The sequence below is a fragment of the Oncorhynchus gorbuscha genome, linkage group LG11 (assembly GCF_021184085.1).
Source record: "Oncorhynchus gorbuscha isolate QuinsamMale2020 ecotype Even-year linkage group LG11, OgorEven_v1.0, whole genome shotgun sequence".
Lineage (NCBI taxonomy): Eukaryota > Metazoa > Chordata > Actinopteri > Salmoniformes > Salmonidae > Oncorhynchus > Oncorhynchus gorbuscha.
The window spans coordinates 18,018,904-18,038,337 of NC_060183.1; the positions used below are offsets into that span (position 1 = coordinate 18,018,904).

At 45.5% G+C, this 19,434-nt stretch overlaps 1 protein-coding gene across 1 annotated transcript; it reads right to left on the bottom strand.

Annotated features, from left to right (window-relative positions):
* Positions 1–3,568: 3,568 nt before the first annotated feature.
* On the bottom strand, positions 3,569–6,695 carry LOC124047572 (bone morphogenetic protein 2-like). The gene is made up of 5 exons (XM_046367881.1): positions 6,276–6,695; positions 5,994–6,133; positions 5,787–5,903; positions 5,502–5,694; positions 3,569–4,246 (listed from the first exon to the last, which is right to left on the bottom strand). The coding sequence occupies exons 1-5, from the start codon at positions 6,586–6,588 to the stop codon at positions 3,822–3,824; spliced, it is 1,188 nt and encodes a 395-aa protein (XP_046223837.1). The 5' UTR covers positions 6,589–6,695; the 3' UTR covers positions 3,569–3,821.
* Positions 6,696–19,434: the final 12,739 nt, after the last annotated feature.

A 19,434-nucleotide genomic window follows, 5' to 3' on the forward strand; every position in this document is an offset into this window, starting at 1 on the left:
CACATTTGTAGGAAGAAAACAAACCCTTGCGTTTATTACAAGCACAGTTTCACTTACAACCCCCCTTTTCAAATCACGCGACCCCTAGTTTGGGAAACGCTGTCTTATACCATGCAGGAGATTGACTTTTTAAAATGTGAATCTCAGCCCTCTGGCATCATCTAGTGTGTACTCTTTGTTACACTGAAGAGGGAAATAAAACTGTAGTGTATGATTTAGTGTATGATATTGCAAACAAACAAACAAAAAACAAAGATAAAAACACAAATTATTCATAGGCTTACACGATTTAGTTAATTGGGATATCAGAAATACAGTTGGAAGTTTACATACACCTTAGGCAAATACATTTAAACTCAGTTCTTCACAATTCCTGACATGTAAATCCTAGTAAAAACCCGTGTCTTAGGTCAGTTAGGATCACCACTTTATTTTAAGTATGTGAAATGTCAGAATAATAGTAGAGAGAAGGATTTATTTCAGCTTTTATTTCTTTCATCACATTCCCAGTGGGTCAGAAGTTTACATACACTCAATTAGTATTTGATTGGCACTGCCTTTAAATTGTTTAATTGGGTCAAACGTTTCGGGTAGCCTTCCACAAGCTTCCCACAATAAGTTGGGTGAATTTTGGCCCATTCCTCCTGACAGAGCTGGTGTAACTGAGTCAGGATTGTAGGTCTCCTTGCTCGCACACACTTTTTCAGTTCTGCCCATAAATGTTCCATAGGACTGAGGTCAGGGCTTTGTGATCGCCACTCCAATAGCTTGACTTTGTTGTCCTTTAGCCATTTTGCCACAACTTTGGAAGTATGCTTGGTGTCATTGTCCATTTGGAAGACCCATTTGCGACCAAGCTTTAACTTCCTGACTGATGTCTTGAGATGTTGCTTCAATGTATCCACATAATTGTCCGACCTCATGATGCCATCTATTTTGTGAAGTGCCCCAGTCCCTCCTGCATCAAAGCACCCCTACAACATGATGCTGCCACCATCGTGCTTCACGGTGGGGATGGTGTTCTTCGGCTTGCAAGCTTCCCCCTTTTTCTCCAAACATAACGAAGGCCATTATGGCCAAATAGTTATATTTTTGTTTCATCAGACCAGAGGACATTTCTCCAAAAAGTACAATCTTTGTCCCCATGTGCAGTTGCAAACCGTAGTCTGGCTTTTTTTATGGTGGTTTTGGACCAGTGGCTTCTTCCTTGCTTGGCGGCCTTTCAGGTTATGTCGATATAGGACTCGTTTTACTGTGGAGATAGATACTTTTGTACCTGTTTCCTCCAGCATCTTCACAAGGTCCTTTGCTCTTGTTCTGGAATTGATTTGCACTTTTCGCACCAAAGTATGTTCATCTCTTGGAGACAGAACGCGTCTCCTTCCTGAGCGGTATGACGGCTGCGTGGTCCCATGGTGATTATACTTGCGTACTATTGTTTGTACAGATGAACGTGGTACCTTCAGGCGTTTGGAAATTGCTCCCAAGGATGAACCAGACTTGTGGAGATCTACAACATTTTTTTTCTGAGGTCTTGGTTGATTTCTTTTGATCTTCCCATAATGTCAAGCAAAGAGGCAGTGGGTTTGAAGGTAGGACTTGAAATACATCCACAGGTACACCTCCAATTGACTCATATGATGTCAATTAGCCTATCATATGCTTCTAAAGCCATGACATCATTTTCTGGAATTTTCCAAGCCGTTTATTAAAGGCACAGTCAACTTAGTGTATGTCAACTTCTGACCAACTGGAATTGTGATACAGTGAATTATAAGTGAAATAATCTGTCTGTAAACAATTGTTGGAAAAATTACTTGTGTCATGCACAAAGTAGATGTCCTAAACGACTTGCCGAAACTATAGTTTGTTAATTAAAATTACATTTGTGGAGTGTTTGAAAAACGAGTGTTAATGACTCTAATCTAAGTGTAAGGTAAACTTCCAACTTCAACTGTATATATATATAAAGCCCTATTACTAGGCTATTCAAAAAAAAAATCACAAAAATGAAATGCTAGATCTGAATTTGTTTAATTTAGGCTGAACCAATTATGTACCATGTATTGTTTAGCAGCACAATCATTATTTTAATTCAGCTGTTTTTTCCAGGCTTGGGCTCATGTAGAGACCTATGCTTATGCGTAAGCATTTGAATGAATCATCACCTTAGAAAGCATCTCCATTTGATTGTTAGGCTTTGAAACAGCATCCACATTGACCATGTTTTCCACTCAGCTTCAACCTATTGTTGAACTTCTTTCTTCAAATTGATCATTCACAGTAAGGTGAGTTTTAAAAACGAATCAAATAAAATCTAATTGTATTTGTCACTGGTGAAGACCGTACTGTGAAATGCTTACTTACAAGCCCTTAACCAACAACACAGTTTTAAGAAAATATCATTGAGAATATATTCACAGAATAAACTAAAGTATTTAAAAAAATATATAAATAAAAATAGTGACAACAAAATAACAATAATGAGGCTATATACAGGGGTACTGGTACCGAGTCAATGTGTGTGGGTACAGGTTAGTCAAGGTTATTTGTACATGTAGGTAGGGGTAAAGTAACTATGCATAGACAATAAACAATGAGTAGCAGCAGTGTAAAAACAAAGTGGGGGGATCAATGCAAATAGTCCGCGTGGCCATTTGATGAATTGTTTAGCAGTTATTGAGCCTTCTACCGCTTGCTGTGCGGTAGCAGAGAGATCAGTCTATGACTTGTGTGACTGGAATCTTTGAAAGAAATGTGGGCCATCCTCTGACACCTCCTAGTATATAGGTATTGGATGGCAGGAAGCTTGGCCCGAGTGATGTACTGGGCTGTACGCACTACCCTCTGTAGCACCTTACAGATGCCAAGCAGTTGCCATACCAGGCGGTGATGCAATCGGTCAGGATGCTCTCGATGGTGCAGCTGTAGAACTTTTGAGTGTCTGGGGACCCATGCCAAATCTTTTCAGTCTCATGAAGGGGAAAAGGCATTGTCGCGCCTTCTTCACAACTGTGTTCGTGTGTGTTGACTACTTTAAGTACTTTGGGATTGGTGCTTCCAACTTGGTCGCGTTAAGATTTCCCTTTACTGGAACTAAGGGGCCCGAACCATAAAAAACAGCTTCCAGAACATTATTCCTCCTCCACCAAAATGATAGTGGTCAATATACATTTGGGCAGGTAGCATTCTCCTGGCATCCACCAAACCCAGATTCATCAGTCGGATTGCCAGATGGTGGAGCCTGATTCATCACTTTTTTATTTTTTCTTATTTCTATTTTCATTTTGTTTTTGTTCTACTTTATTTTATTTTATACTATCATATTTTTTTACTACTGATATTGATTACTGCATTGTTGGGAAAAAGCTAGCATGAAAGGCCTTTCACTGTAAGTGTGCACGTGACAATAAAATTTGAAACTTGAAAACGTGTAGTTTACCAATAACAACCTCATCTTGTTGACAACCATGACACTAAAATAGTTTGATAATTCATGCGCTTTGTTAGCATTGCCAGAATGTCTGACAATAGCAATACTTTTTATTCATTAAAAAGGGTTTTCTTTCACGGCAATTGCACCACACGGACGTTCATTTCAGCACCTTGGTCAGCGCCACAGGGACTTCCATTACTGCTTGTGCCCGGCCTCAAAGCGTAATCAAGTATCAATATAAACATGTTAAATTGCAACGACCGAATTTTATTTCTCAAAAATAACGTCCATTTATGCATGAATCACTGGACATACTGTAATTCAGTCAACATTTCTGAAACTTGTGGAAAATGTTCCCGGAGTGCAGCTGGCAATCGCACTGTAGTCAATGACAGCCACAGCTGACTGCCACCATATCGTCATACTGTTTAAGAACTACGTTTTCCTCGTCGTCAAAATAGAGAAGGCTGATGGACTGGAGTTTGTCAGGCACGCAGCATGGTGTATTCACGTCGTTGGAGAGCTTTAGTGCATGCATGATGGACTGCACAGTGGCATGATTCGTGGCGCGGAGACTCTCTCCGAGTGGGAACGGGCAGGAGCCCTTGCAGTGGTAAGCGTTGTACCCCCGTGGAGAGATGATCCAGCCTGCCCAGCCGATCTCCTCGAAGTCCACAAAGAGGGGGATACGCTGGCAGGACATGGGGCGGCTGCGGGGATAACTTGGGGCTGCGCGCCTCCTTCTGCTCCCACTGTCTTGACGCAATACCTTCGCAGGACTGTCATGTGCGGTGGCGTGGCTGACATGTCCTACAAAAATGTACATGAGAAATGAATATATCAGTATTTCAATAATTATCGACAGTTAGGCATACAACTGCAAACCTCCACCATTCACAGAATATAATTTGATCACTGACAGCCCAGCAATATGCTTGTAGAAATGTTCGTACTACATGTTCTATGATGAACAAAGTCCAATTCATGGCCTACAATCAGTTTATTTGCAACGTTTAATTCTCCCCCGTTTGTATCTTTCAGTCCTGCAAGTAGTCATACTGTTGGCCCATTATACGATTTAAACATCCCGCCCACCAGGCCTACTTGTTCAACAAAATATATTTCTCTGCGCAATTGTGTTAGTATAAAATAATATAATGTCCATTTTTTTTAATGAGAGAAAAGAAGGAACTCGCACACTGCTCTTGAAAGTAGCACTGCTCTTTAATAAGCTTCACGTATCGGCCTCACCGCCTTCGTCAGAGCCTTTTCTCATTTTATTCAACTGTTGCCATGCACCCGCAAAAAAAGATAGCTCAGATGTGCGAGTGCCTTTTTGAATTTTGAATAATATTTTTTAAACATACAATAGAGCTCAGTATTTGAGTTATTTATTTTATACAGGCATTTTTGCTCATCTTTATCAAGGCTGTTATTCATGTCGCACCCCAATGTACACCTGGTGCGCCTCAGACGTACTGCCAGGCATACAGCTGGAGGAACTACACGGAGTAAACTCTACCGAGGAGCCTATGTCTTAGGACGAGAGAATGATAACTATTTTTATTTTATTTTTTATTTCACCTTTATTTAACCAGGTAGGCTAGTTGAGAACAAGTTCTCATTTGCAACTGCGACCTGGCCAAGATAAAGCATAGCAGTGTGAACAGACAACACAGAGTTACACATGGAATAAACAATAAACAAGTCAATAACACAGTAGAAAAAAATGGGCAGTCTATATACAATGTGTGCAAAAGGCATGAGGAGGTAGGCGAATAATACAATTTTGCAGATTAACACTGGAGTGATACATGATCAGATGGTCATGTACAGGTAGAGATATTCATCCGAAGCAACAAGAACTATATTCATCAACCTTGTTATCCATATTTTTTGTCTGGTTTTTTTTACATGAAAAGTAGAAAAATAAAACGTTGAAAAGAGTTCTCTTGATGTATTTTTTGACAACTATGAGTTTGGAGGTCTGCGTGCCTTGTACACGATTCTACTGTTATTCTGTCTGAATATTAAAAAAACTGAAATTCTGACCCTGCTAGTTTACCTTGATTTAGTGACTGATTAGTGGTCGAGCCTCTTCCGTCGTCTGAGAATATAACCAGGAAAGCATTCTCCGCAGGTGATTCTCCCTGTCTCTCTGAAGACTGCAGGACTGACTTAATCCATTTCCCCGATGGCAGAGTAGTAACCACCAGAATACCATTATTCTCCTCACTGTTGCGAATCCAGTTGGACACCTTTCATTTGGGAAAACAAATGATGCGATTAAAATATAGAAAGGGTGATGTTGAAATATGGTGTGCAGTGATATAACGTGAACAGATCGTACTGTTTGTGTGACGTTGAAGACTTCCCATCCCTGAGTGTATAAAGGCAACAGTCTTGACGTGATTAGATTCCCTCTCCAAGGTTTTACTCTGTTGTCCAACACCTCATATAGGTCCACCTGCGCGCGCAAAGCATGCGTTAGGCTAAACAGTACAATAATTATATCGAGTTATCTCAGCACACTTAAAAGTATTTATTTCCAACTAACCTTGTAGAAATGGGGTCCATATGCCTGCCCAAGGAAAAGTCGTTGTTTTTGCCTGAACCAGCGAAATTCTGCTTTGATCATTCTCTCATCTCTGGCAAATGAGGACAAATGGAAGAAATGAAACCTTCCACCGGCATGCCCTGCATAAATATATCAATAATTATGTTAAAATAAAAAGTCGGAAAGTTTTCCCATTAAGATAATATAAATATATTGTACATTATCTTCAAACATGCTTGGTCACAAAAGTTTGTGCGTATTATGCGCTTGGAGTTAACTCACCTCTGTCCTCGAAGCTCCGCACCACGTTGCCCTCTAGTTTCTCCGAGTTCCTGGGGTATCCATTGGAGTCCGCCACTGAGTTGAACAAGTCCAGCATAAACTGAGGTGCTTTTCTATGAGGCACTGAAGAGCTCTCAGGCAAATCCTTCGGATTGAACAATTCGTCCATCTTCTTAGCCGACTTTGTTATATCCAAACGGTTCTCTATCCAAACAGTTTCATTGGATTCTTCGTCATAAGAGATAGTGAACATGGACACGGTTCTTAGCGTTAATGTGAGGACTAGCCAGACGAGTAGACCCTGTAATATCATGCTAGCGATAGCCTAATGAGCCCGACTGGTTATGGGTCAGTGATTCGGCTATCACCGCCTTTGGTAGGAGCAAGCCCCCTGTCCTGAGGGTGATGGTCGAATGGACAATTTCAAGGTCTACGAATTCATATAGCGGATTTAAATACGGAAGTAGCACCCCCTCAGACAAACAATGAATCATTTGACCTACAAATTGCATGTTGGCCCAAATAAGAGGGTCATCTTAACTATTCGTCTGATCCAACCTCTCCCCCCTTCACAAAAGATAGATTATTCAATTGTTATAAATCGAATTTTAAATGGTAAACATAACATGACATTATCGTAAATCACTATGCCTACTGATATGTCAAATACTACCTTAATCTTAACCTGAAGATATCATATGCTTTACATTTGAGTTTTTAAGCATAGATAAAAAAAAAAAAAAACGTTATGCTTAACAAAAAAGACCAATGACGCACATCCTCACATCATGAACTAGAAGACAAACGTTTTTTTCTCAGTTTATCCTCTTTAAAATACATCTATAGTGTGTTATCCGTTATCTGTATGAGGCCAGTTGGCCCCCAAAGGAACGCACACACCAACCTATGACGCAAATGAAAACTGAGGTTTACTTGTTGTTACGGGGAGTTTCCGTCTCTGTTGGGCGTTGTTTATTGAATGACTCACAGGATTAAATGCTAATGATTGGAGGTGTCACCAAATCCAATAATTTGTGTATTCGCATTTTAAATTAATCAGGGATTATCTTCAATCGAGAATGAGAACACATTCCTAAAATCGGATCATTGATCAACGTGGCTTCAATTTAGAATGAATGTAATCAAATGATGATCCCCTCATTTGGAGGCAATTACTCGACCACGGTCTTGTTATTTTACGCACGTGAGCCCGATGGCCAGATGACATATCACTGTATGCGAATTTATTACACTGTGGATGTGTCCCTCATTTTACTGTGTGCATATTTTCCATTATACTTATCGATTATAATACAGAGGGGCATATTTGCCAGACAACCACACCATGGACATAAAAGCATTTGAACAGCAGTGAAAGTGGACAGTTGTGCATACAGGGGACCCTGCATGTGCGTCATCCACGGCGCAGGGCATATTGGAAGCCCCCTCTGTGGCTAATAAACGCAGTGTGTGAGATCACCTCAAATGTTTGGATTGACCATGTGCGGATTACTGATAAACGGGAAGAGAAGCCATATGACGTGGACTGAATCTCACAGGCCTACCACGTTATCCTGCATTGTATTGTATAACAGCGACCTCGTCTCTGCCTTGGTTCTTGGCTGAATGGAGTAGCCTCATGTATACAGCAGATGGCGGCATTGGCCGAAGCATAAATTGATACCCACTGCATGTGCCTCTGAGGTAATCATTTTGATGTGGAGCCTCGTTGTGACTAGTACGGAGTGGGGAATCACTTTGAAAGAACATTGCACATTTCCCCTCATTAACCAATGGCTAGTGGTATCCGGGATCCTTGGTACGTCCCTACCCTAAACCTGAACCTTTACCTTAACCATACCTTACATTTAAACTTCTACGGGGTGAAGTCAGAGTTCGGACGGATCACGTTAATATGTCTACATTTGACATTTTTGTCATTTAGTAGACGCTCTCTTTGAAAAGGTAGAGTTTTAGATGTTTTCAGAAGCTTCTGTTGTAGCGCATGAACTTGCAGGAGAAGACACTTCTTTGATGTTTGCAGAGAAAGACAGGGTGTTGTCCAAGGTCACGCCAAGGTTCTTTGCTCTCTGGAATGGGGACACCGTGGAGTTGTCAACCATGATGGAAAGGTCTTGTAGCGGGCAGGTCTTCCCGATGACGAAGAGCAGCTCCGTCTGGTCGAGGTTGAGGTGGTGGGCCGACATCCAAGCTGAGATATCTGCCATGCAAGCAGAGATGCGTGTCACCACCTGTGTGTCAGAAGAGGGGAAGGAGAAGAAAAGCAGTTGAGTGTCATCGGAAAGCAATGATAGGAGAGACCATGTGAGGATATGACAGAGCCTAGGGACTTGCTTCCTAGAGTTAGAGGCAGAAGCGTGACATTTTGAGTGATAGTAAGTGGCCTTGGATACAAAGGAAGAGAAGGTAGAGAGGAGGGAGTGAAAGGATGATAGGTTCTCCTGAAGTTTCTTTTTTCTCAGCTGCCCACAGCCCTGTTCTATAAGCTCGCAACGAGTCACTCAGCCACGGAGCTTGAGGGGAGGGCCGAGCCAGCCGGGAGGAAGGGGACAGTGCGAGTCATAGGATGTAGAAAGGGAGGAAAGTAAGGACAGAGAGGCATAATCAGGAGACAGGAGGGAGAGGGATTTATCTGAAGGGAGTGATGATAGGATAGAAGAGGAGAAAGTAGTGGGAGATAGCGATCAAAGATTGCGACGGCGCATGACCGTCTGGGTAGGGGCTGTGTGATTAGGGTTGGAGGAGAGGGAGGCAGAAACGGATACAATGCAGTGATCAGAGACCTGGAGGGGGGTTGCAGTGAGATTAGTAGGAGAACAGCCTCTAGTAAAGACGAGGTCAAGCGTATTGACTGTCTTGTGAGCGGGAGGGGACTGGGAAAGGGTGAGGTCAAAAGAGGCAAGGAGGGGAAAGAGAGAGTTGGGAACAAATGAATCAAAAGCAGACGTCGGGAGTTTGAAGTCGTCAAGTACGAAGAGCGCTGAGCCGTCGTCAGGAAATGAGCTTATCAAGGTGTCAGGCTCATTGAGAAACTCTCTAGGGACACCTGGTGGGCGATAGAGGACAACAATGTCAAGCTTGAGTGGACAAGTGACAGTGACAGCATGGAATTCAAATGAGGTGAGAGAGGGAGAGAGAGGGAGAAAAGACCCAATCTAAATTTAGGAGAAAGGAGAAAGGAGTAGCCAGCCCTGTGCCTCCACCTCGACAACCAGATGCTCCCGGACGACGAGAGGAAACAGTCAGATGAAGAGAGAGGAGCCAGAGTAGCAGTGTTCTCTGGGGGGATCCATGTCTCCCTACGGGCCAAAAGGTCAAGGGACGGAAGGTCAGCAGAGGCTGAGATGAACTCTGCGTTCTTGACCGCAGATCGGCTGTTTCAAATGCTGCCAGAGTCCAGGAATTCCACATGGGTTGTGTGCGCAGGGGACACTAAATTATAAGGGTTACAGCCAAGTGGGAGGGAGTGTCTGTAAAGCCTACAGGGAGAGGAGCGAATAGGTACAGAAAAGACACATAGTTGACAAAGCTATAAAATATCAGAAATGAGATAATCAGAAAACAACTAGGTAAGATACTAAAGTGGGAGAGTGGTGTTGGACCTTCCTCTCTTTTCTTCCTCGAATAACTCAGCAGAACTGTCTTTGTTTCGGCAAAAGTCTACGTTTTGCAACGAGACTGCTGCTTACAGCTGCTGCTGAGAAAACTGAAGTACTAATACTTATTTCCAATTTCTTTGCAAAGGTGAAGAGCCCCACCTTTTTAGCAGATTTTCTGGGGGGGGGGGGGGGCTTGTGTGTTTCGCATGTTATTTTGGCATTAATACATACCACATATCAATTTGAAAACAACATCTAAAATATATTTATCATTGAATTAATAAAGGTGCATACAAATATGGTCTCCTTTTTTGTTTTCTTGAGTAAGGCAGCTCCAAAATGCAGGTGCTTCAGCCGAAGCTCAAGTCTTTCTGTGGTGGTGCGGCAAGCCAGCAGAAAACACGGAGCATTGCGCCAAGATTTGCTCAGTGTTCTGTCACTCAGGGGGACACTCCGTCACCACCAAGTCTAAGGCTAGAGCTAGAAAATTCTAGCCCCTTGGGTGCTGTCATGGAGTTACATTAGGAGTGCCCATCCAAGAAGGCTCAAGGTCATTAGCCACAGATAAAAGGTCGTCAAATCACTTTATATGTACAGTAGTTTTGATTGGACTGATCATCTCAACATCATACTTTCAAAATCTTATCTAGCAGTCATCATCATGAAACCAGTCGATAATCTACTGTCAAATCCTTTTTAATCCTTGTCATATTGTCACAAACCGGCTCAAAGCCCGTAACAAAAAGGGAGACAACGTGGAGATAAGGAACAACAAAAAAATATCTATTAACGGAAGTAATCTATATACAATAAACAATGGTGTGTGTTGTCAGTAATCAGTAGTGTAAGTGAGTGGTTGTGTGTATAGATGTGATAATGAGGAGTGTTGAAAGATGCCAAAGCAAGCACCCAAAGCAAGCAAACAAAATGGCCACAAAAATGCAACAACCAAAATCTAACAGCGTGTCTGCATGGAGAGAGTCTCCTCAATGAATGGGTAAGAGGTTTATTTTTCCTGGGACACACCCGGGCCCAGGTGTGTCCCGACATCCTAATAAGGAAAACAAGAGCAAAGAGAAAGAATTCGGCAGACAGAGTGGGAGGGTCGTCATAATATGAAGAGAAATAATGAAGAGAAATTATAGATAAAACATATCCGTGCCCATCGGCCGGCCATTGGACATAAACATTACACAACACAGTTGGAAATTGAAAAATTGAACAATGAGTGGTTTGCAAGGAATCAGTGACAGTGGCTAACTGCAAGCATACAGGATATTGAAGACGTGAGCTAAAGGCAGGAACACGGTGTGTCAAAAGAAGACAAAGTGGAAAGGGCTTGTCGTTTTTTACAGGGTTACTGAGACAGACAGTTACTCTCCTCACTCCTGTCTGACTTTAGCAGCATGGACAGCCATGGAGATTAGCCTTGCCGCCTAATATGGCAATGTTTAAGATTTAAGATTGGGACCAGCCACTGACACTTTTATATGATAAAGAAGAAGCATATGTATTACGTCTAAACAGCCTGGAACAGCCTGGAAGAGGGGAGTCAGTGAAATGATTGGCTGAGAGTGAGACAGTATGCACCTAGTTTCTCCATTTCAGAAGAGCCCAGTAGTAACCCTTATAACCCTGTTAAACCTTGCCCAACTCTTCTAATTGAAGTGGACAAATGTGGACTGTCAGGACTCAGGAGAGCCTTCTAAAAATGTTGTGGCTGTCTCGTCTTCCCTCCCTGCCTCGCCATCCCTCCCTGCCTCATCTTCCCTCTCTGTCTCGTCTTCCCTCCCTGCCTCACCTTCCCTCCCTGCCTCATCTTCCCTCTCTGTCTCGTCTTCCCTCCCTGCCTCGCCTTCCCTCCCTGTCTCGTCTTCCCTCCCTGTCTCGTCTTCCCTCCCTGCCTCACCTTCCCTCCCTGCCTCGCCTTCCCTCCCTGTCTCGTCTTCCCTCCCTGCCTCGCCTTCCCTCCCTGCCTCACCTTCCCTCTCTGTCTCGTCTTCCCTCCCTGTCTCCTCTTCCCTCCCTGCCTCGCCTTCCCTCCCTGTCTCATCTTCCCTCCCTGTCTCATCTTCCCTCCCTGTCTCGTCTTCCCTCCCTGCCTCGCCTTCCCTCCCTGCCTCGCCTTCCCTCCCTATCTCATCTTCCCTCTCTGTCCCGTCTTCCCTCTCTGTCTCATCTTCCCTCCCTGTCTCATCTTCCCTTCCTGTCTTCTCTCCCCTCCCTGTCTCCTCTTCCCTCCCTGTCTCATCTTCCCTCCCTGCCTCGTCTTCCCTCCCTGTCTCCTCTTCCCCACTGTCTCCTCTTCCCTCCCTGTCTCGTCTTCCCTCCCTGTCTCGTCTTCTCTCCCTGCCTCGCATTCCCTCCCTGCCTCGCCTTCCCTCCCTGTCTCATCTTCCCTCCCTGTCTCGTCTTCCCTCCCTGCCTCACCTTCCCTCCCTGTCTTGTCTTCCCTCCCTGCCTCTCCTTCCCTCCCTATCTCATCTTCCCTCTCTGTCCCGTCTTCCCTCTCTGTCTCATCTTCCCTCCCTGTCTCGTCTTCCCTTCCTGTCTTCTCTCCCCTCCCTGTCTCCTCTTCCCTCCCTGTCTCATCTTCCCTCCCTGCCTCGTCTTCCCTCCCTGTCTCCTCTACCCCCCTGTCTCCTCTTCCCTCCCTGCCTCTCCTTCCCTCCCTGTCTCGTCTTCCCTCTCTGTCCCGTCTTCCCTCCCTGTCTCATCTTCCCTCTCTGTCTCGTCTTCCCTCCCTGTCTCCTCTTCCCTCCCTGTCTCCTCTTCCCTCCCTGTCTCATCTTCCCTCTCTGTCTCATCTTCCCTCCCTGTCTCATCTTCCCTTCCTGTCTTCTCTCCCCTCCCTGTCTCCTCTTCCCTCCCTGTCTCATCTTCCCTCCCTGTCTCCTCTTCCCTCTCTGTCTCGTCTTCCTTCCCTGTCTCGTCTTCCCTCCCTGTCTCCTCTTCCCTCCCTGTCTCATCTTCCCTCTCTGTCTCATCTTCCCTCCCTGTCTCATCTTCCCTTCCTGTCTTCTCTCCCCTCCCTGTCTCCTCTTCCCTCCCTGTCTCATCTTCCCTCCCTGTCTCCTCTTCCCTCTCTGTCTCGTCTTCCTTCCCTGTCTCGTCTTCCCTCCCTGTCTCCTCTTCCCTCTCTGTCTCGTCTTCCCTCCCTGTCTCCTCTCACTCCCTGTCTCATTTTCCCTCCCTGTCTCCTCTTCCCTCTCTGTCTCGTCTTCCCTCCCTGTCTCGTCTTCCCTCCCTGTCTCCTCTTCCCTCTCTGTCTCGTCTTCCCTCCCGGTCTCGTCTTCCCTCCCTGTCTTATCTTCCCTCCCTGTCCCGTCTTCCCTCCCTGTCCCGTCTTCCCTCCCTGCCTCGTCTTCCCTCCCTGTCTCCTCTTCCCTCTGCATCTCAGTCTGTCTTCCCTCTCTGCCTCGTCTTCCCTTCCTGTCTCGTCTGCCCTCCCTGTCCCGTCTTCCCTCCCTGTCTCGATTACCCTTCCCGTCTCCTCTTCCCTTCCTGTCGCCTCTTCCCTCCCTGTCTCAGTTTGTCTTCCCTCCTTGTCTCAGTCTCTCTCCCCTCCCTATCTTAGTCTCTCTCCTCTCCCTGTCTCAGTCTGTCTTCCCTGCCTGTCTTGGTCTCTCTTTCCTAGCTCCTCTGCTTTTTGGCAGCCCATCTGCTCCAGTGGGTCTGAGCCATCTTTCAACACCTTATCCCTGGCACCGGAGCAGCTGGGCCCCTGGGTGGAGTGTGGGGCTGGTTGTGTGTTTGTTAGTTAGAGGGGGTACACTCTACACACACACACACACACACACACACACACACACACACACACACACACACACACACACACACACACACACACACACACACACACACACACACACACACACACACACACACACACACACACACACACACACACACACACACACACACACACACACACACACACACACTTGCTGCTGCCCCGTCCGGTCACTGATAGACACGTTGGCACATGGTAAACAAACAGCCCTAAGCGGTGCTGACAGAGCAGTGCTGGGCCTCTGCCAAGCTGAGCGGGTGGCGAGTCCGGTAAGGCCCCTCCCTACTTCCCTCGGAGGCATATGCTCACTGCTGCTTCCATAGGACACCACTCACATCCCACATCTCACCATTCACAGGAGCCAGCACTGCCATGTCAAAGATACATGGTCCTTATTTATTGACTGTTGGTGAACTGTGGAAGGATGATGCTGAGGGAGAGGGACTAATTTAGCTGTCTGCTGACTACTGTCTTTGCTGAGGGTTTGCTGTTGTGGATGACACTTCTTCAACCTTCTACACTGGCCTCCTTGTACTCAGCCATGCTGGGTGTCAAGGAGGATTCTTGTTAGTCCTAACACGTGTCTGGCACTGTGTTCTCTCCTCCCTCACTACCTCCAGTTCCTGATTCTCCTCGTGCACAGTGGGGGCCCAATGGACATTTCCAGCCGCCAGTGTGGACGAAGGCCGGCTGACGTCTGTCATTCACGTGCTGTCATATTGTAAGTTCAACGGACGCCTGCACGGCCGCGCACACACACACACACACACACACACACACACACACACACACACACACACACACACACACACACACACACACACACACACACACACACACACACACACACACACACACACACACACACACACACACACACACACACACACACACACACACACACACACACACACACACACACACACACAGTTCTATTACAGGTGTATAAATACTTATTTAATGCCTACACAGGGACAGCCAGCCCAGACAGTGAAGGAGAGCTGTAAAGAGCCTTATCTTGCATGGACAGACTTCCAGCAGGAGCATTAGCATGGTACTCACCGCAGCCTTAGCATGAATATCACAGGACATCTGCTTCAATGGATATGATGAGTGCTGTTCCTGGATATGTTACTTTTGACCGCAGCGTGACTGAAATACATGACAAATGAGGAGTTTTAGAAGAAGGAAGCCGGCCAGTAAGAAGGGGGATAGGAGTGAGAGAGATACAAAAGTGTGTAAGAGAGACGTCGAAAATGATCTCACAATCTTAGTGCTGGAAAATCCTCAAAAACGTACATCCTCTACTTCACCAATAGAGTATTACTCGTGTGCTTATTAGACATCGAAGCCAGTGAGAGGTCACCTGCTAAGTGAACACACTTCCTAGGACCTTCACCGGCATTTAAAACCTGGGACGAGAAGGAGAGAGGGGGGTTGAAGGGGCATGAGTGTGTGTTGGTGTGTGCAATTGCTCCTCTCTACAGCTTCCAGCCCCTTAACTAGCCCAGCTTCTACGCAAACACACAACCACAGTATCAGATACAACTCAATAATATTTATCACATCCGTTTTCGGATCCCCCTCTCTGCCTCAGAGAAACCAGCAGGACAGCCAGAGGTGTGTAATGATCTTTGGGTTGGATCCAGGCATTTGCGTGTCAGGGAGGCTTTAGATTCCCTATGTGGTTCCTCACAATGAAAATAATTTGATTGTCCGTTAAGAAGTCTCACTTGATTTTTCATTGGTTCAGCAGATAAAACAGTAGGCGGGTTAGTTAGTGTTGGTGCTAAATACCGGTCTGTTCCAGGATAGTGTATATTTTTCCCTTGATGAGTGTGGGCCAGGGCTTGGTGTTGTAAATGACATGAGAGCCAAGGGAAGGGAACCCCTGAACGAATGCACCGAGCTTGGGACTGAGATCTTTCATTTCCATCCTTTAAATCTTCCTTTAAATCATCCTTTAAATCTTCCTTTAAATCTTTAAATCTTGCTCTCTTGCTTTGAAAAAAGCGAGAGAACATTTCGTTTTGGGAGCAGAGAGAGGGAACGAGAGAGAAAGACAGAAAGAGAGAGAACATTTCGTTTTGGGAGCAGAGAGAGGGAAGGAGAGAGAAAGACAGAAAGAGAGAGGTACTCATGGCCCGTGAACCTGTTTAACTTTTTGTTCCAATTTCTCAAACTTCTGAGTAGCCTCCTCACCTCTTGACCATTCAGAGGGCTAGACGCTACATCATATGAGTAGCCTCCTCACCTCTCGACCATTCAGAGGGCTAGACGCTACATCATATGGGAAGCCTCCTCACCTCTCGACCATTCAGAGGGCTAGACGCTACATCATATGGGAAGCCTCCTCACCTCTCGACCATTCAGAGGGCTAGACGCTACATCATATGGGAAGCCTCCTCACCTCTCGACCATTCAGAGGGCTAGACGCTACATCATATGGGAAGCCTCCTCACCTCTCGACCATTCAGAGGGCTAGACGCTACATCATATGGGAAGCCTCCTCACCTCTCGACCATTCAGAGGGCTAGACGCTACATCATATGGGAAGTTGTTGCGGGTTTAGGTGATATTCCCGATTGCCAAAATGTGCAGTGTTATTTATTTCTGCTGTGTTATTATTTTGTCAATATCAGCAGTAGAGGGGAGTTATTATATTTTCCTGTTTCTAATTACATTGGTAATTACTCTAGCCAGCCAACAGCAGCCGCTGCCCAGTACACTGACTGGAGGACCGTGAGAGTGTGTGCGTGTGCATATGTGTGTGTGTGCGTGCAAGTGGGTGTGTGAATGTGCATTTGTGCATGGTGTGTGTGTGTGTGCATGTGAGAGTGTGTGTGTGTGTGTGTGTGTGTGTGTGTGTGTGTGTGTGTGTGTGTGTGTGTGTGTGTGTGTGTGTGTGTGTGTGTGGGGGGGGGGGGGGGGGGGGTGGCGTGTGTACAAGGACAGCCGGTCTAGTCTATAGGCCTGTGTGCCAGTGGGTTCAAGCTGGTGCCAGTGCTGGAACAGAGGGTTTAGAAGGGGAAGAAGGGTGGCAGGGTGATGGAGGGGTGGAGCAGTGGGCAGACAGGGTACAGGCCACTGGCGTGCCAACATCCACAGAGCACTGTGGCTCTAGGTCTTCAGCACTGCAGTGATGTGGATTAAAGAAGACTTGGGCAAATATACTGAAGGAGCCTCATTATTCTCTCTGTGTCCACTGGCTCCATTGGCTTTAGGCCTTCAGACATATGTAATGGCTGGTTATGTTGGCTTGTTTTTATGTACTGTAGGCATAGGCACGTATGTACAATACTGACTAGTGTGTGTGTGTTTCAGCTGGCACTCGATGCATTTACCTATTATCCAAAGGTCCCTCAACTACAAGCTATCTGACATGCATCTCTTACTCCTTTTGTGAGACTTTTAAATGGCTGTTTACATAAACCGGTCAGAAGTTTGAGTGAAGTATCGTTCAAATGGTGCGAGGAGAGCCTTTGTGGAGAACTTGGAACTTTGCCTATCTGACCGTTCAGTTCTTTCTTTCATTATGTTTATTTTCTCTTTGCTTCTAACACTACAATTTTCTATTTTCTTTCTTTCAACAAACGCAATGGTTGGAAACGGAACTATGTATGAGCGTGGAGTGGGAAATAGAGGGGTTAAACTACAGAGGAAGAGGTGCATCAGAGAGGGATCTCTACAGTATGCATGCCAATGGGCTGTGTAAGATATAACATAGTCAGACAGGAGGTATAGGAGAGAGACGGTGGACCCCCCTCCCCTCCATAATGACATCAGCATCTGTTGACCAATGGCCATGCATCTCCCCTGAGTCCCCCAGTATTCCCCAACTGGAGGGGGGGGGGAGCACCACTGCATATGGAAGACATACACCATAAACCTCAATTTCTCATCCCATCCCAGCGGTGTGGACAGCAGCCTTGTGTTCTGTTCTCTTGGACCCTCATCAAGCTCTCCCACCTGCGGATGGGATGTGAAGCGAAGAAAGAATCAGAGTCCATCATTGTACATCCTTGGCCTGCGCTTCGTGTGCCTTTTGAGAGAGAGAGAGAGAGCGCTGGGTTGTGTTTGGGCTGGTTATAGTTATGCTGCATTTGGAGTGGCCCAGTGTTTGGGGCTGAATGGGTTGAGTGTTGTACAGGTAGGACATGATTGTCTGAAGGGTGGATTTGTAATTTCCTGCCAAGTGGAGCAGTGATTTTCTCTAGCGTTGCCTCTTCTCTCCCTGCTGGCAGCCTCCCCTTTGTTTCTGCCCCCCCCCCCAAATGAAACATGGATATTTTTCCAACTGCAGACAAAGGCAATAATTCCAAAAGGCAAATAAAAAAATCATGATCCAGGTCTTTTTTTTTCTCTCTTCGCTCCAGCGGATTGCGGTTTGCTATAAATCCCATGAAACATCTGAGACAGACCCTATTTGAAATAAGCCCATGCAGAGAGAGAGAGAGAGAGATCGCTTCAGGCTGGAGAAACAGGCCATGAATGGCCCTGGGCTAGTACTACCAACTACCTCATACGGAGGATTTATAAAGTGTTTACTTAAAGTGTGCTAACACTGGCCTAATTGAGAGGAAGATCTTGAGTTTCATACCACAGAGCTTGCTTAAGGGCAAGCCGATAACAGCTAGGTTAACTGCAATTAGGCTTTATTAATGATCCAAAAACTCTCTCTATGTTTCCCCCCACCAGAACATACCTGTACTTGCTGCCAAAACTGATGCTGGCTGGATCTCGACTATCTTCGCTGTACCTTAAAAAAACACGTAGTGAAAAACAATCCTGTTTATTTGCTTCCATAGTAACGTCTGAGAGGCCGCAGTGTTCTATGAAAGCTAATATAAAGTCAAGTAGCCTGCCTTTCCCTAGGGCAGTTTGGAGAAGGCCGGCCCATGATACTTGTGATTACCTAAAAACAAACAGTAGTTGTAATTTGACAGGTGAGGAAGGCTTCGCCGGCTGACGCAGGGCCAAAAGCAATAGAGAACCTGATCTCAACACAACAGTACCACAGCGTATAGCTCACAACAAGCCTGTAAGGGGAGAGGTCACAGAGAGGTCACCGAGGGACCACAGAGAGGGGCTCTAGCCATGCACCATAATTAGCTAGCTAGCTAACCAACAACTGTAACAACATATTTGAGAGACAACAAGTGCTCATAGTGCAGATGTATTTATGTGTTCAATAAAAATTTGGAGACAAAATATAGTTTACATGTCGTTAACAGTCTAAGCCAACCCTGTCTGTTTTGTCCCATAATTGCACATCCATCAGTTTTGTTGCTAGAAAACCAACACCGTTGCAGTTTGTGACACATTCAAATCGGTGCTCCTGGCACCGACTACCATACCCCGTTCAAAGGCACAATCCTTAGTCTTGCCCGTTCACCCTCTGAATGCCACACACACAATCCATGTCTAAATTGTCTCAAGCCTTAAAAATGATTCTTTAATCTGTCTCCCCCCCTTTATCTACACCGATTGAAGTGGGTTTAACAAGTGACATCAATAAGGGATCATATCCTTCACCTGGATTCACCTGGTCAGTCTATGTCATGGAAATGTTTTGTACACTCAGTGTATGCTGTACTCTGGGTCACCCCATACACAAGCTCATATCTGTCACCATCCACTTAGGTGGACCGCCCGTTTCTCACTGAGCTGGATAATCTTGAGGCTATTACATTGATCTGTAATGGCCCTTGAGAACTTAAGATAAAACAATTGCTACCAGTATATC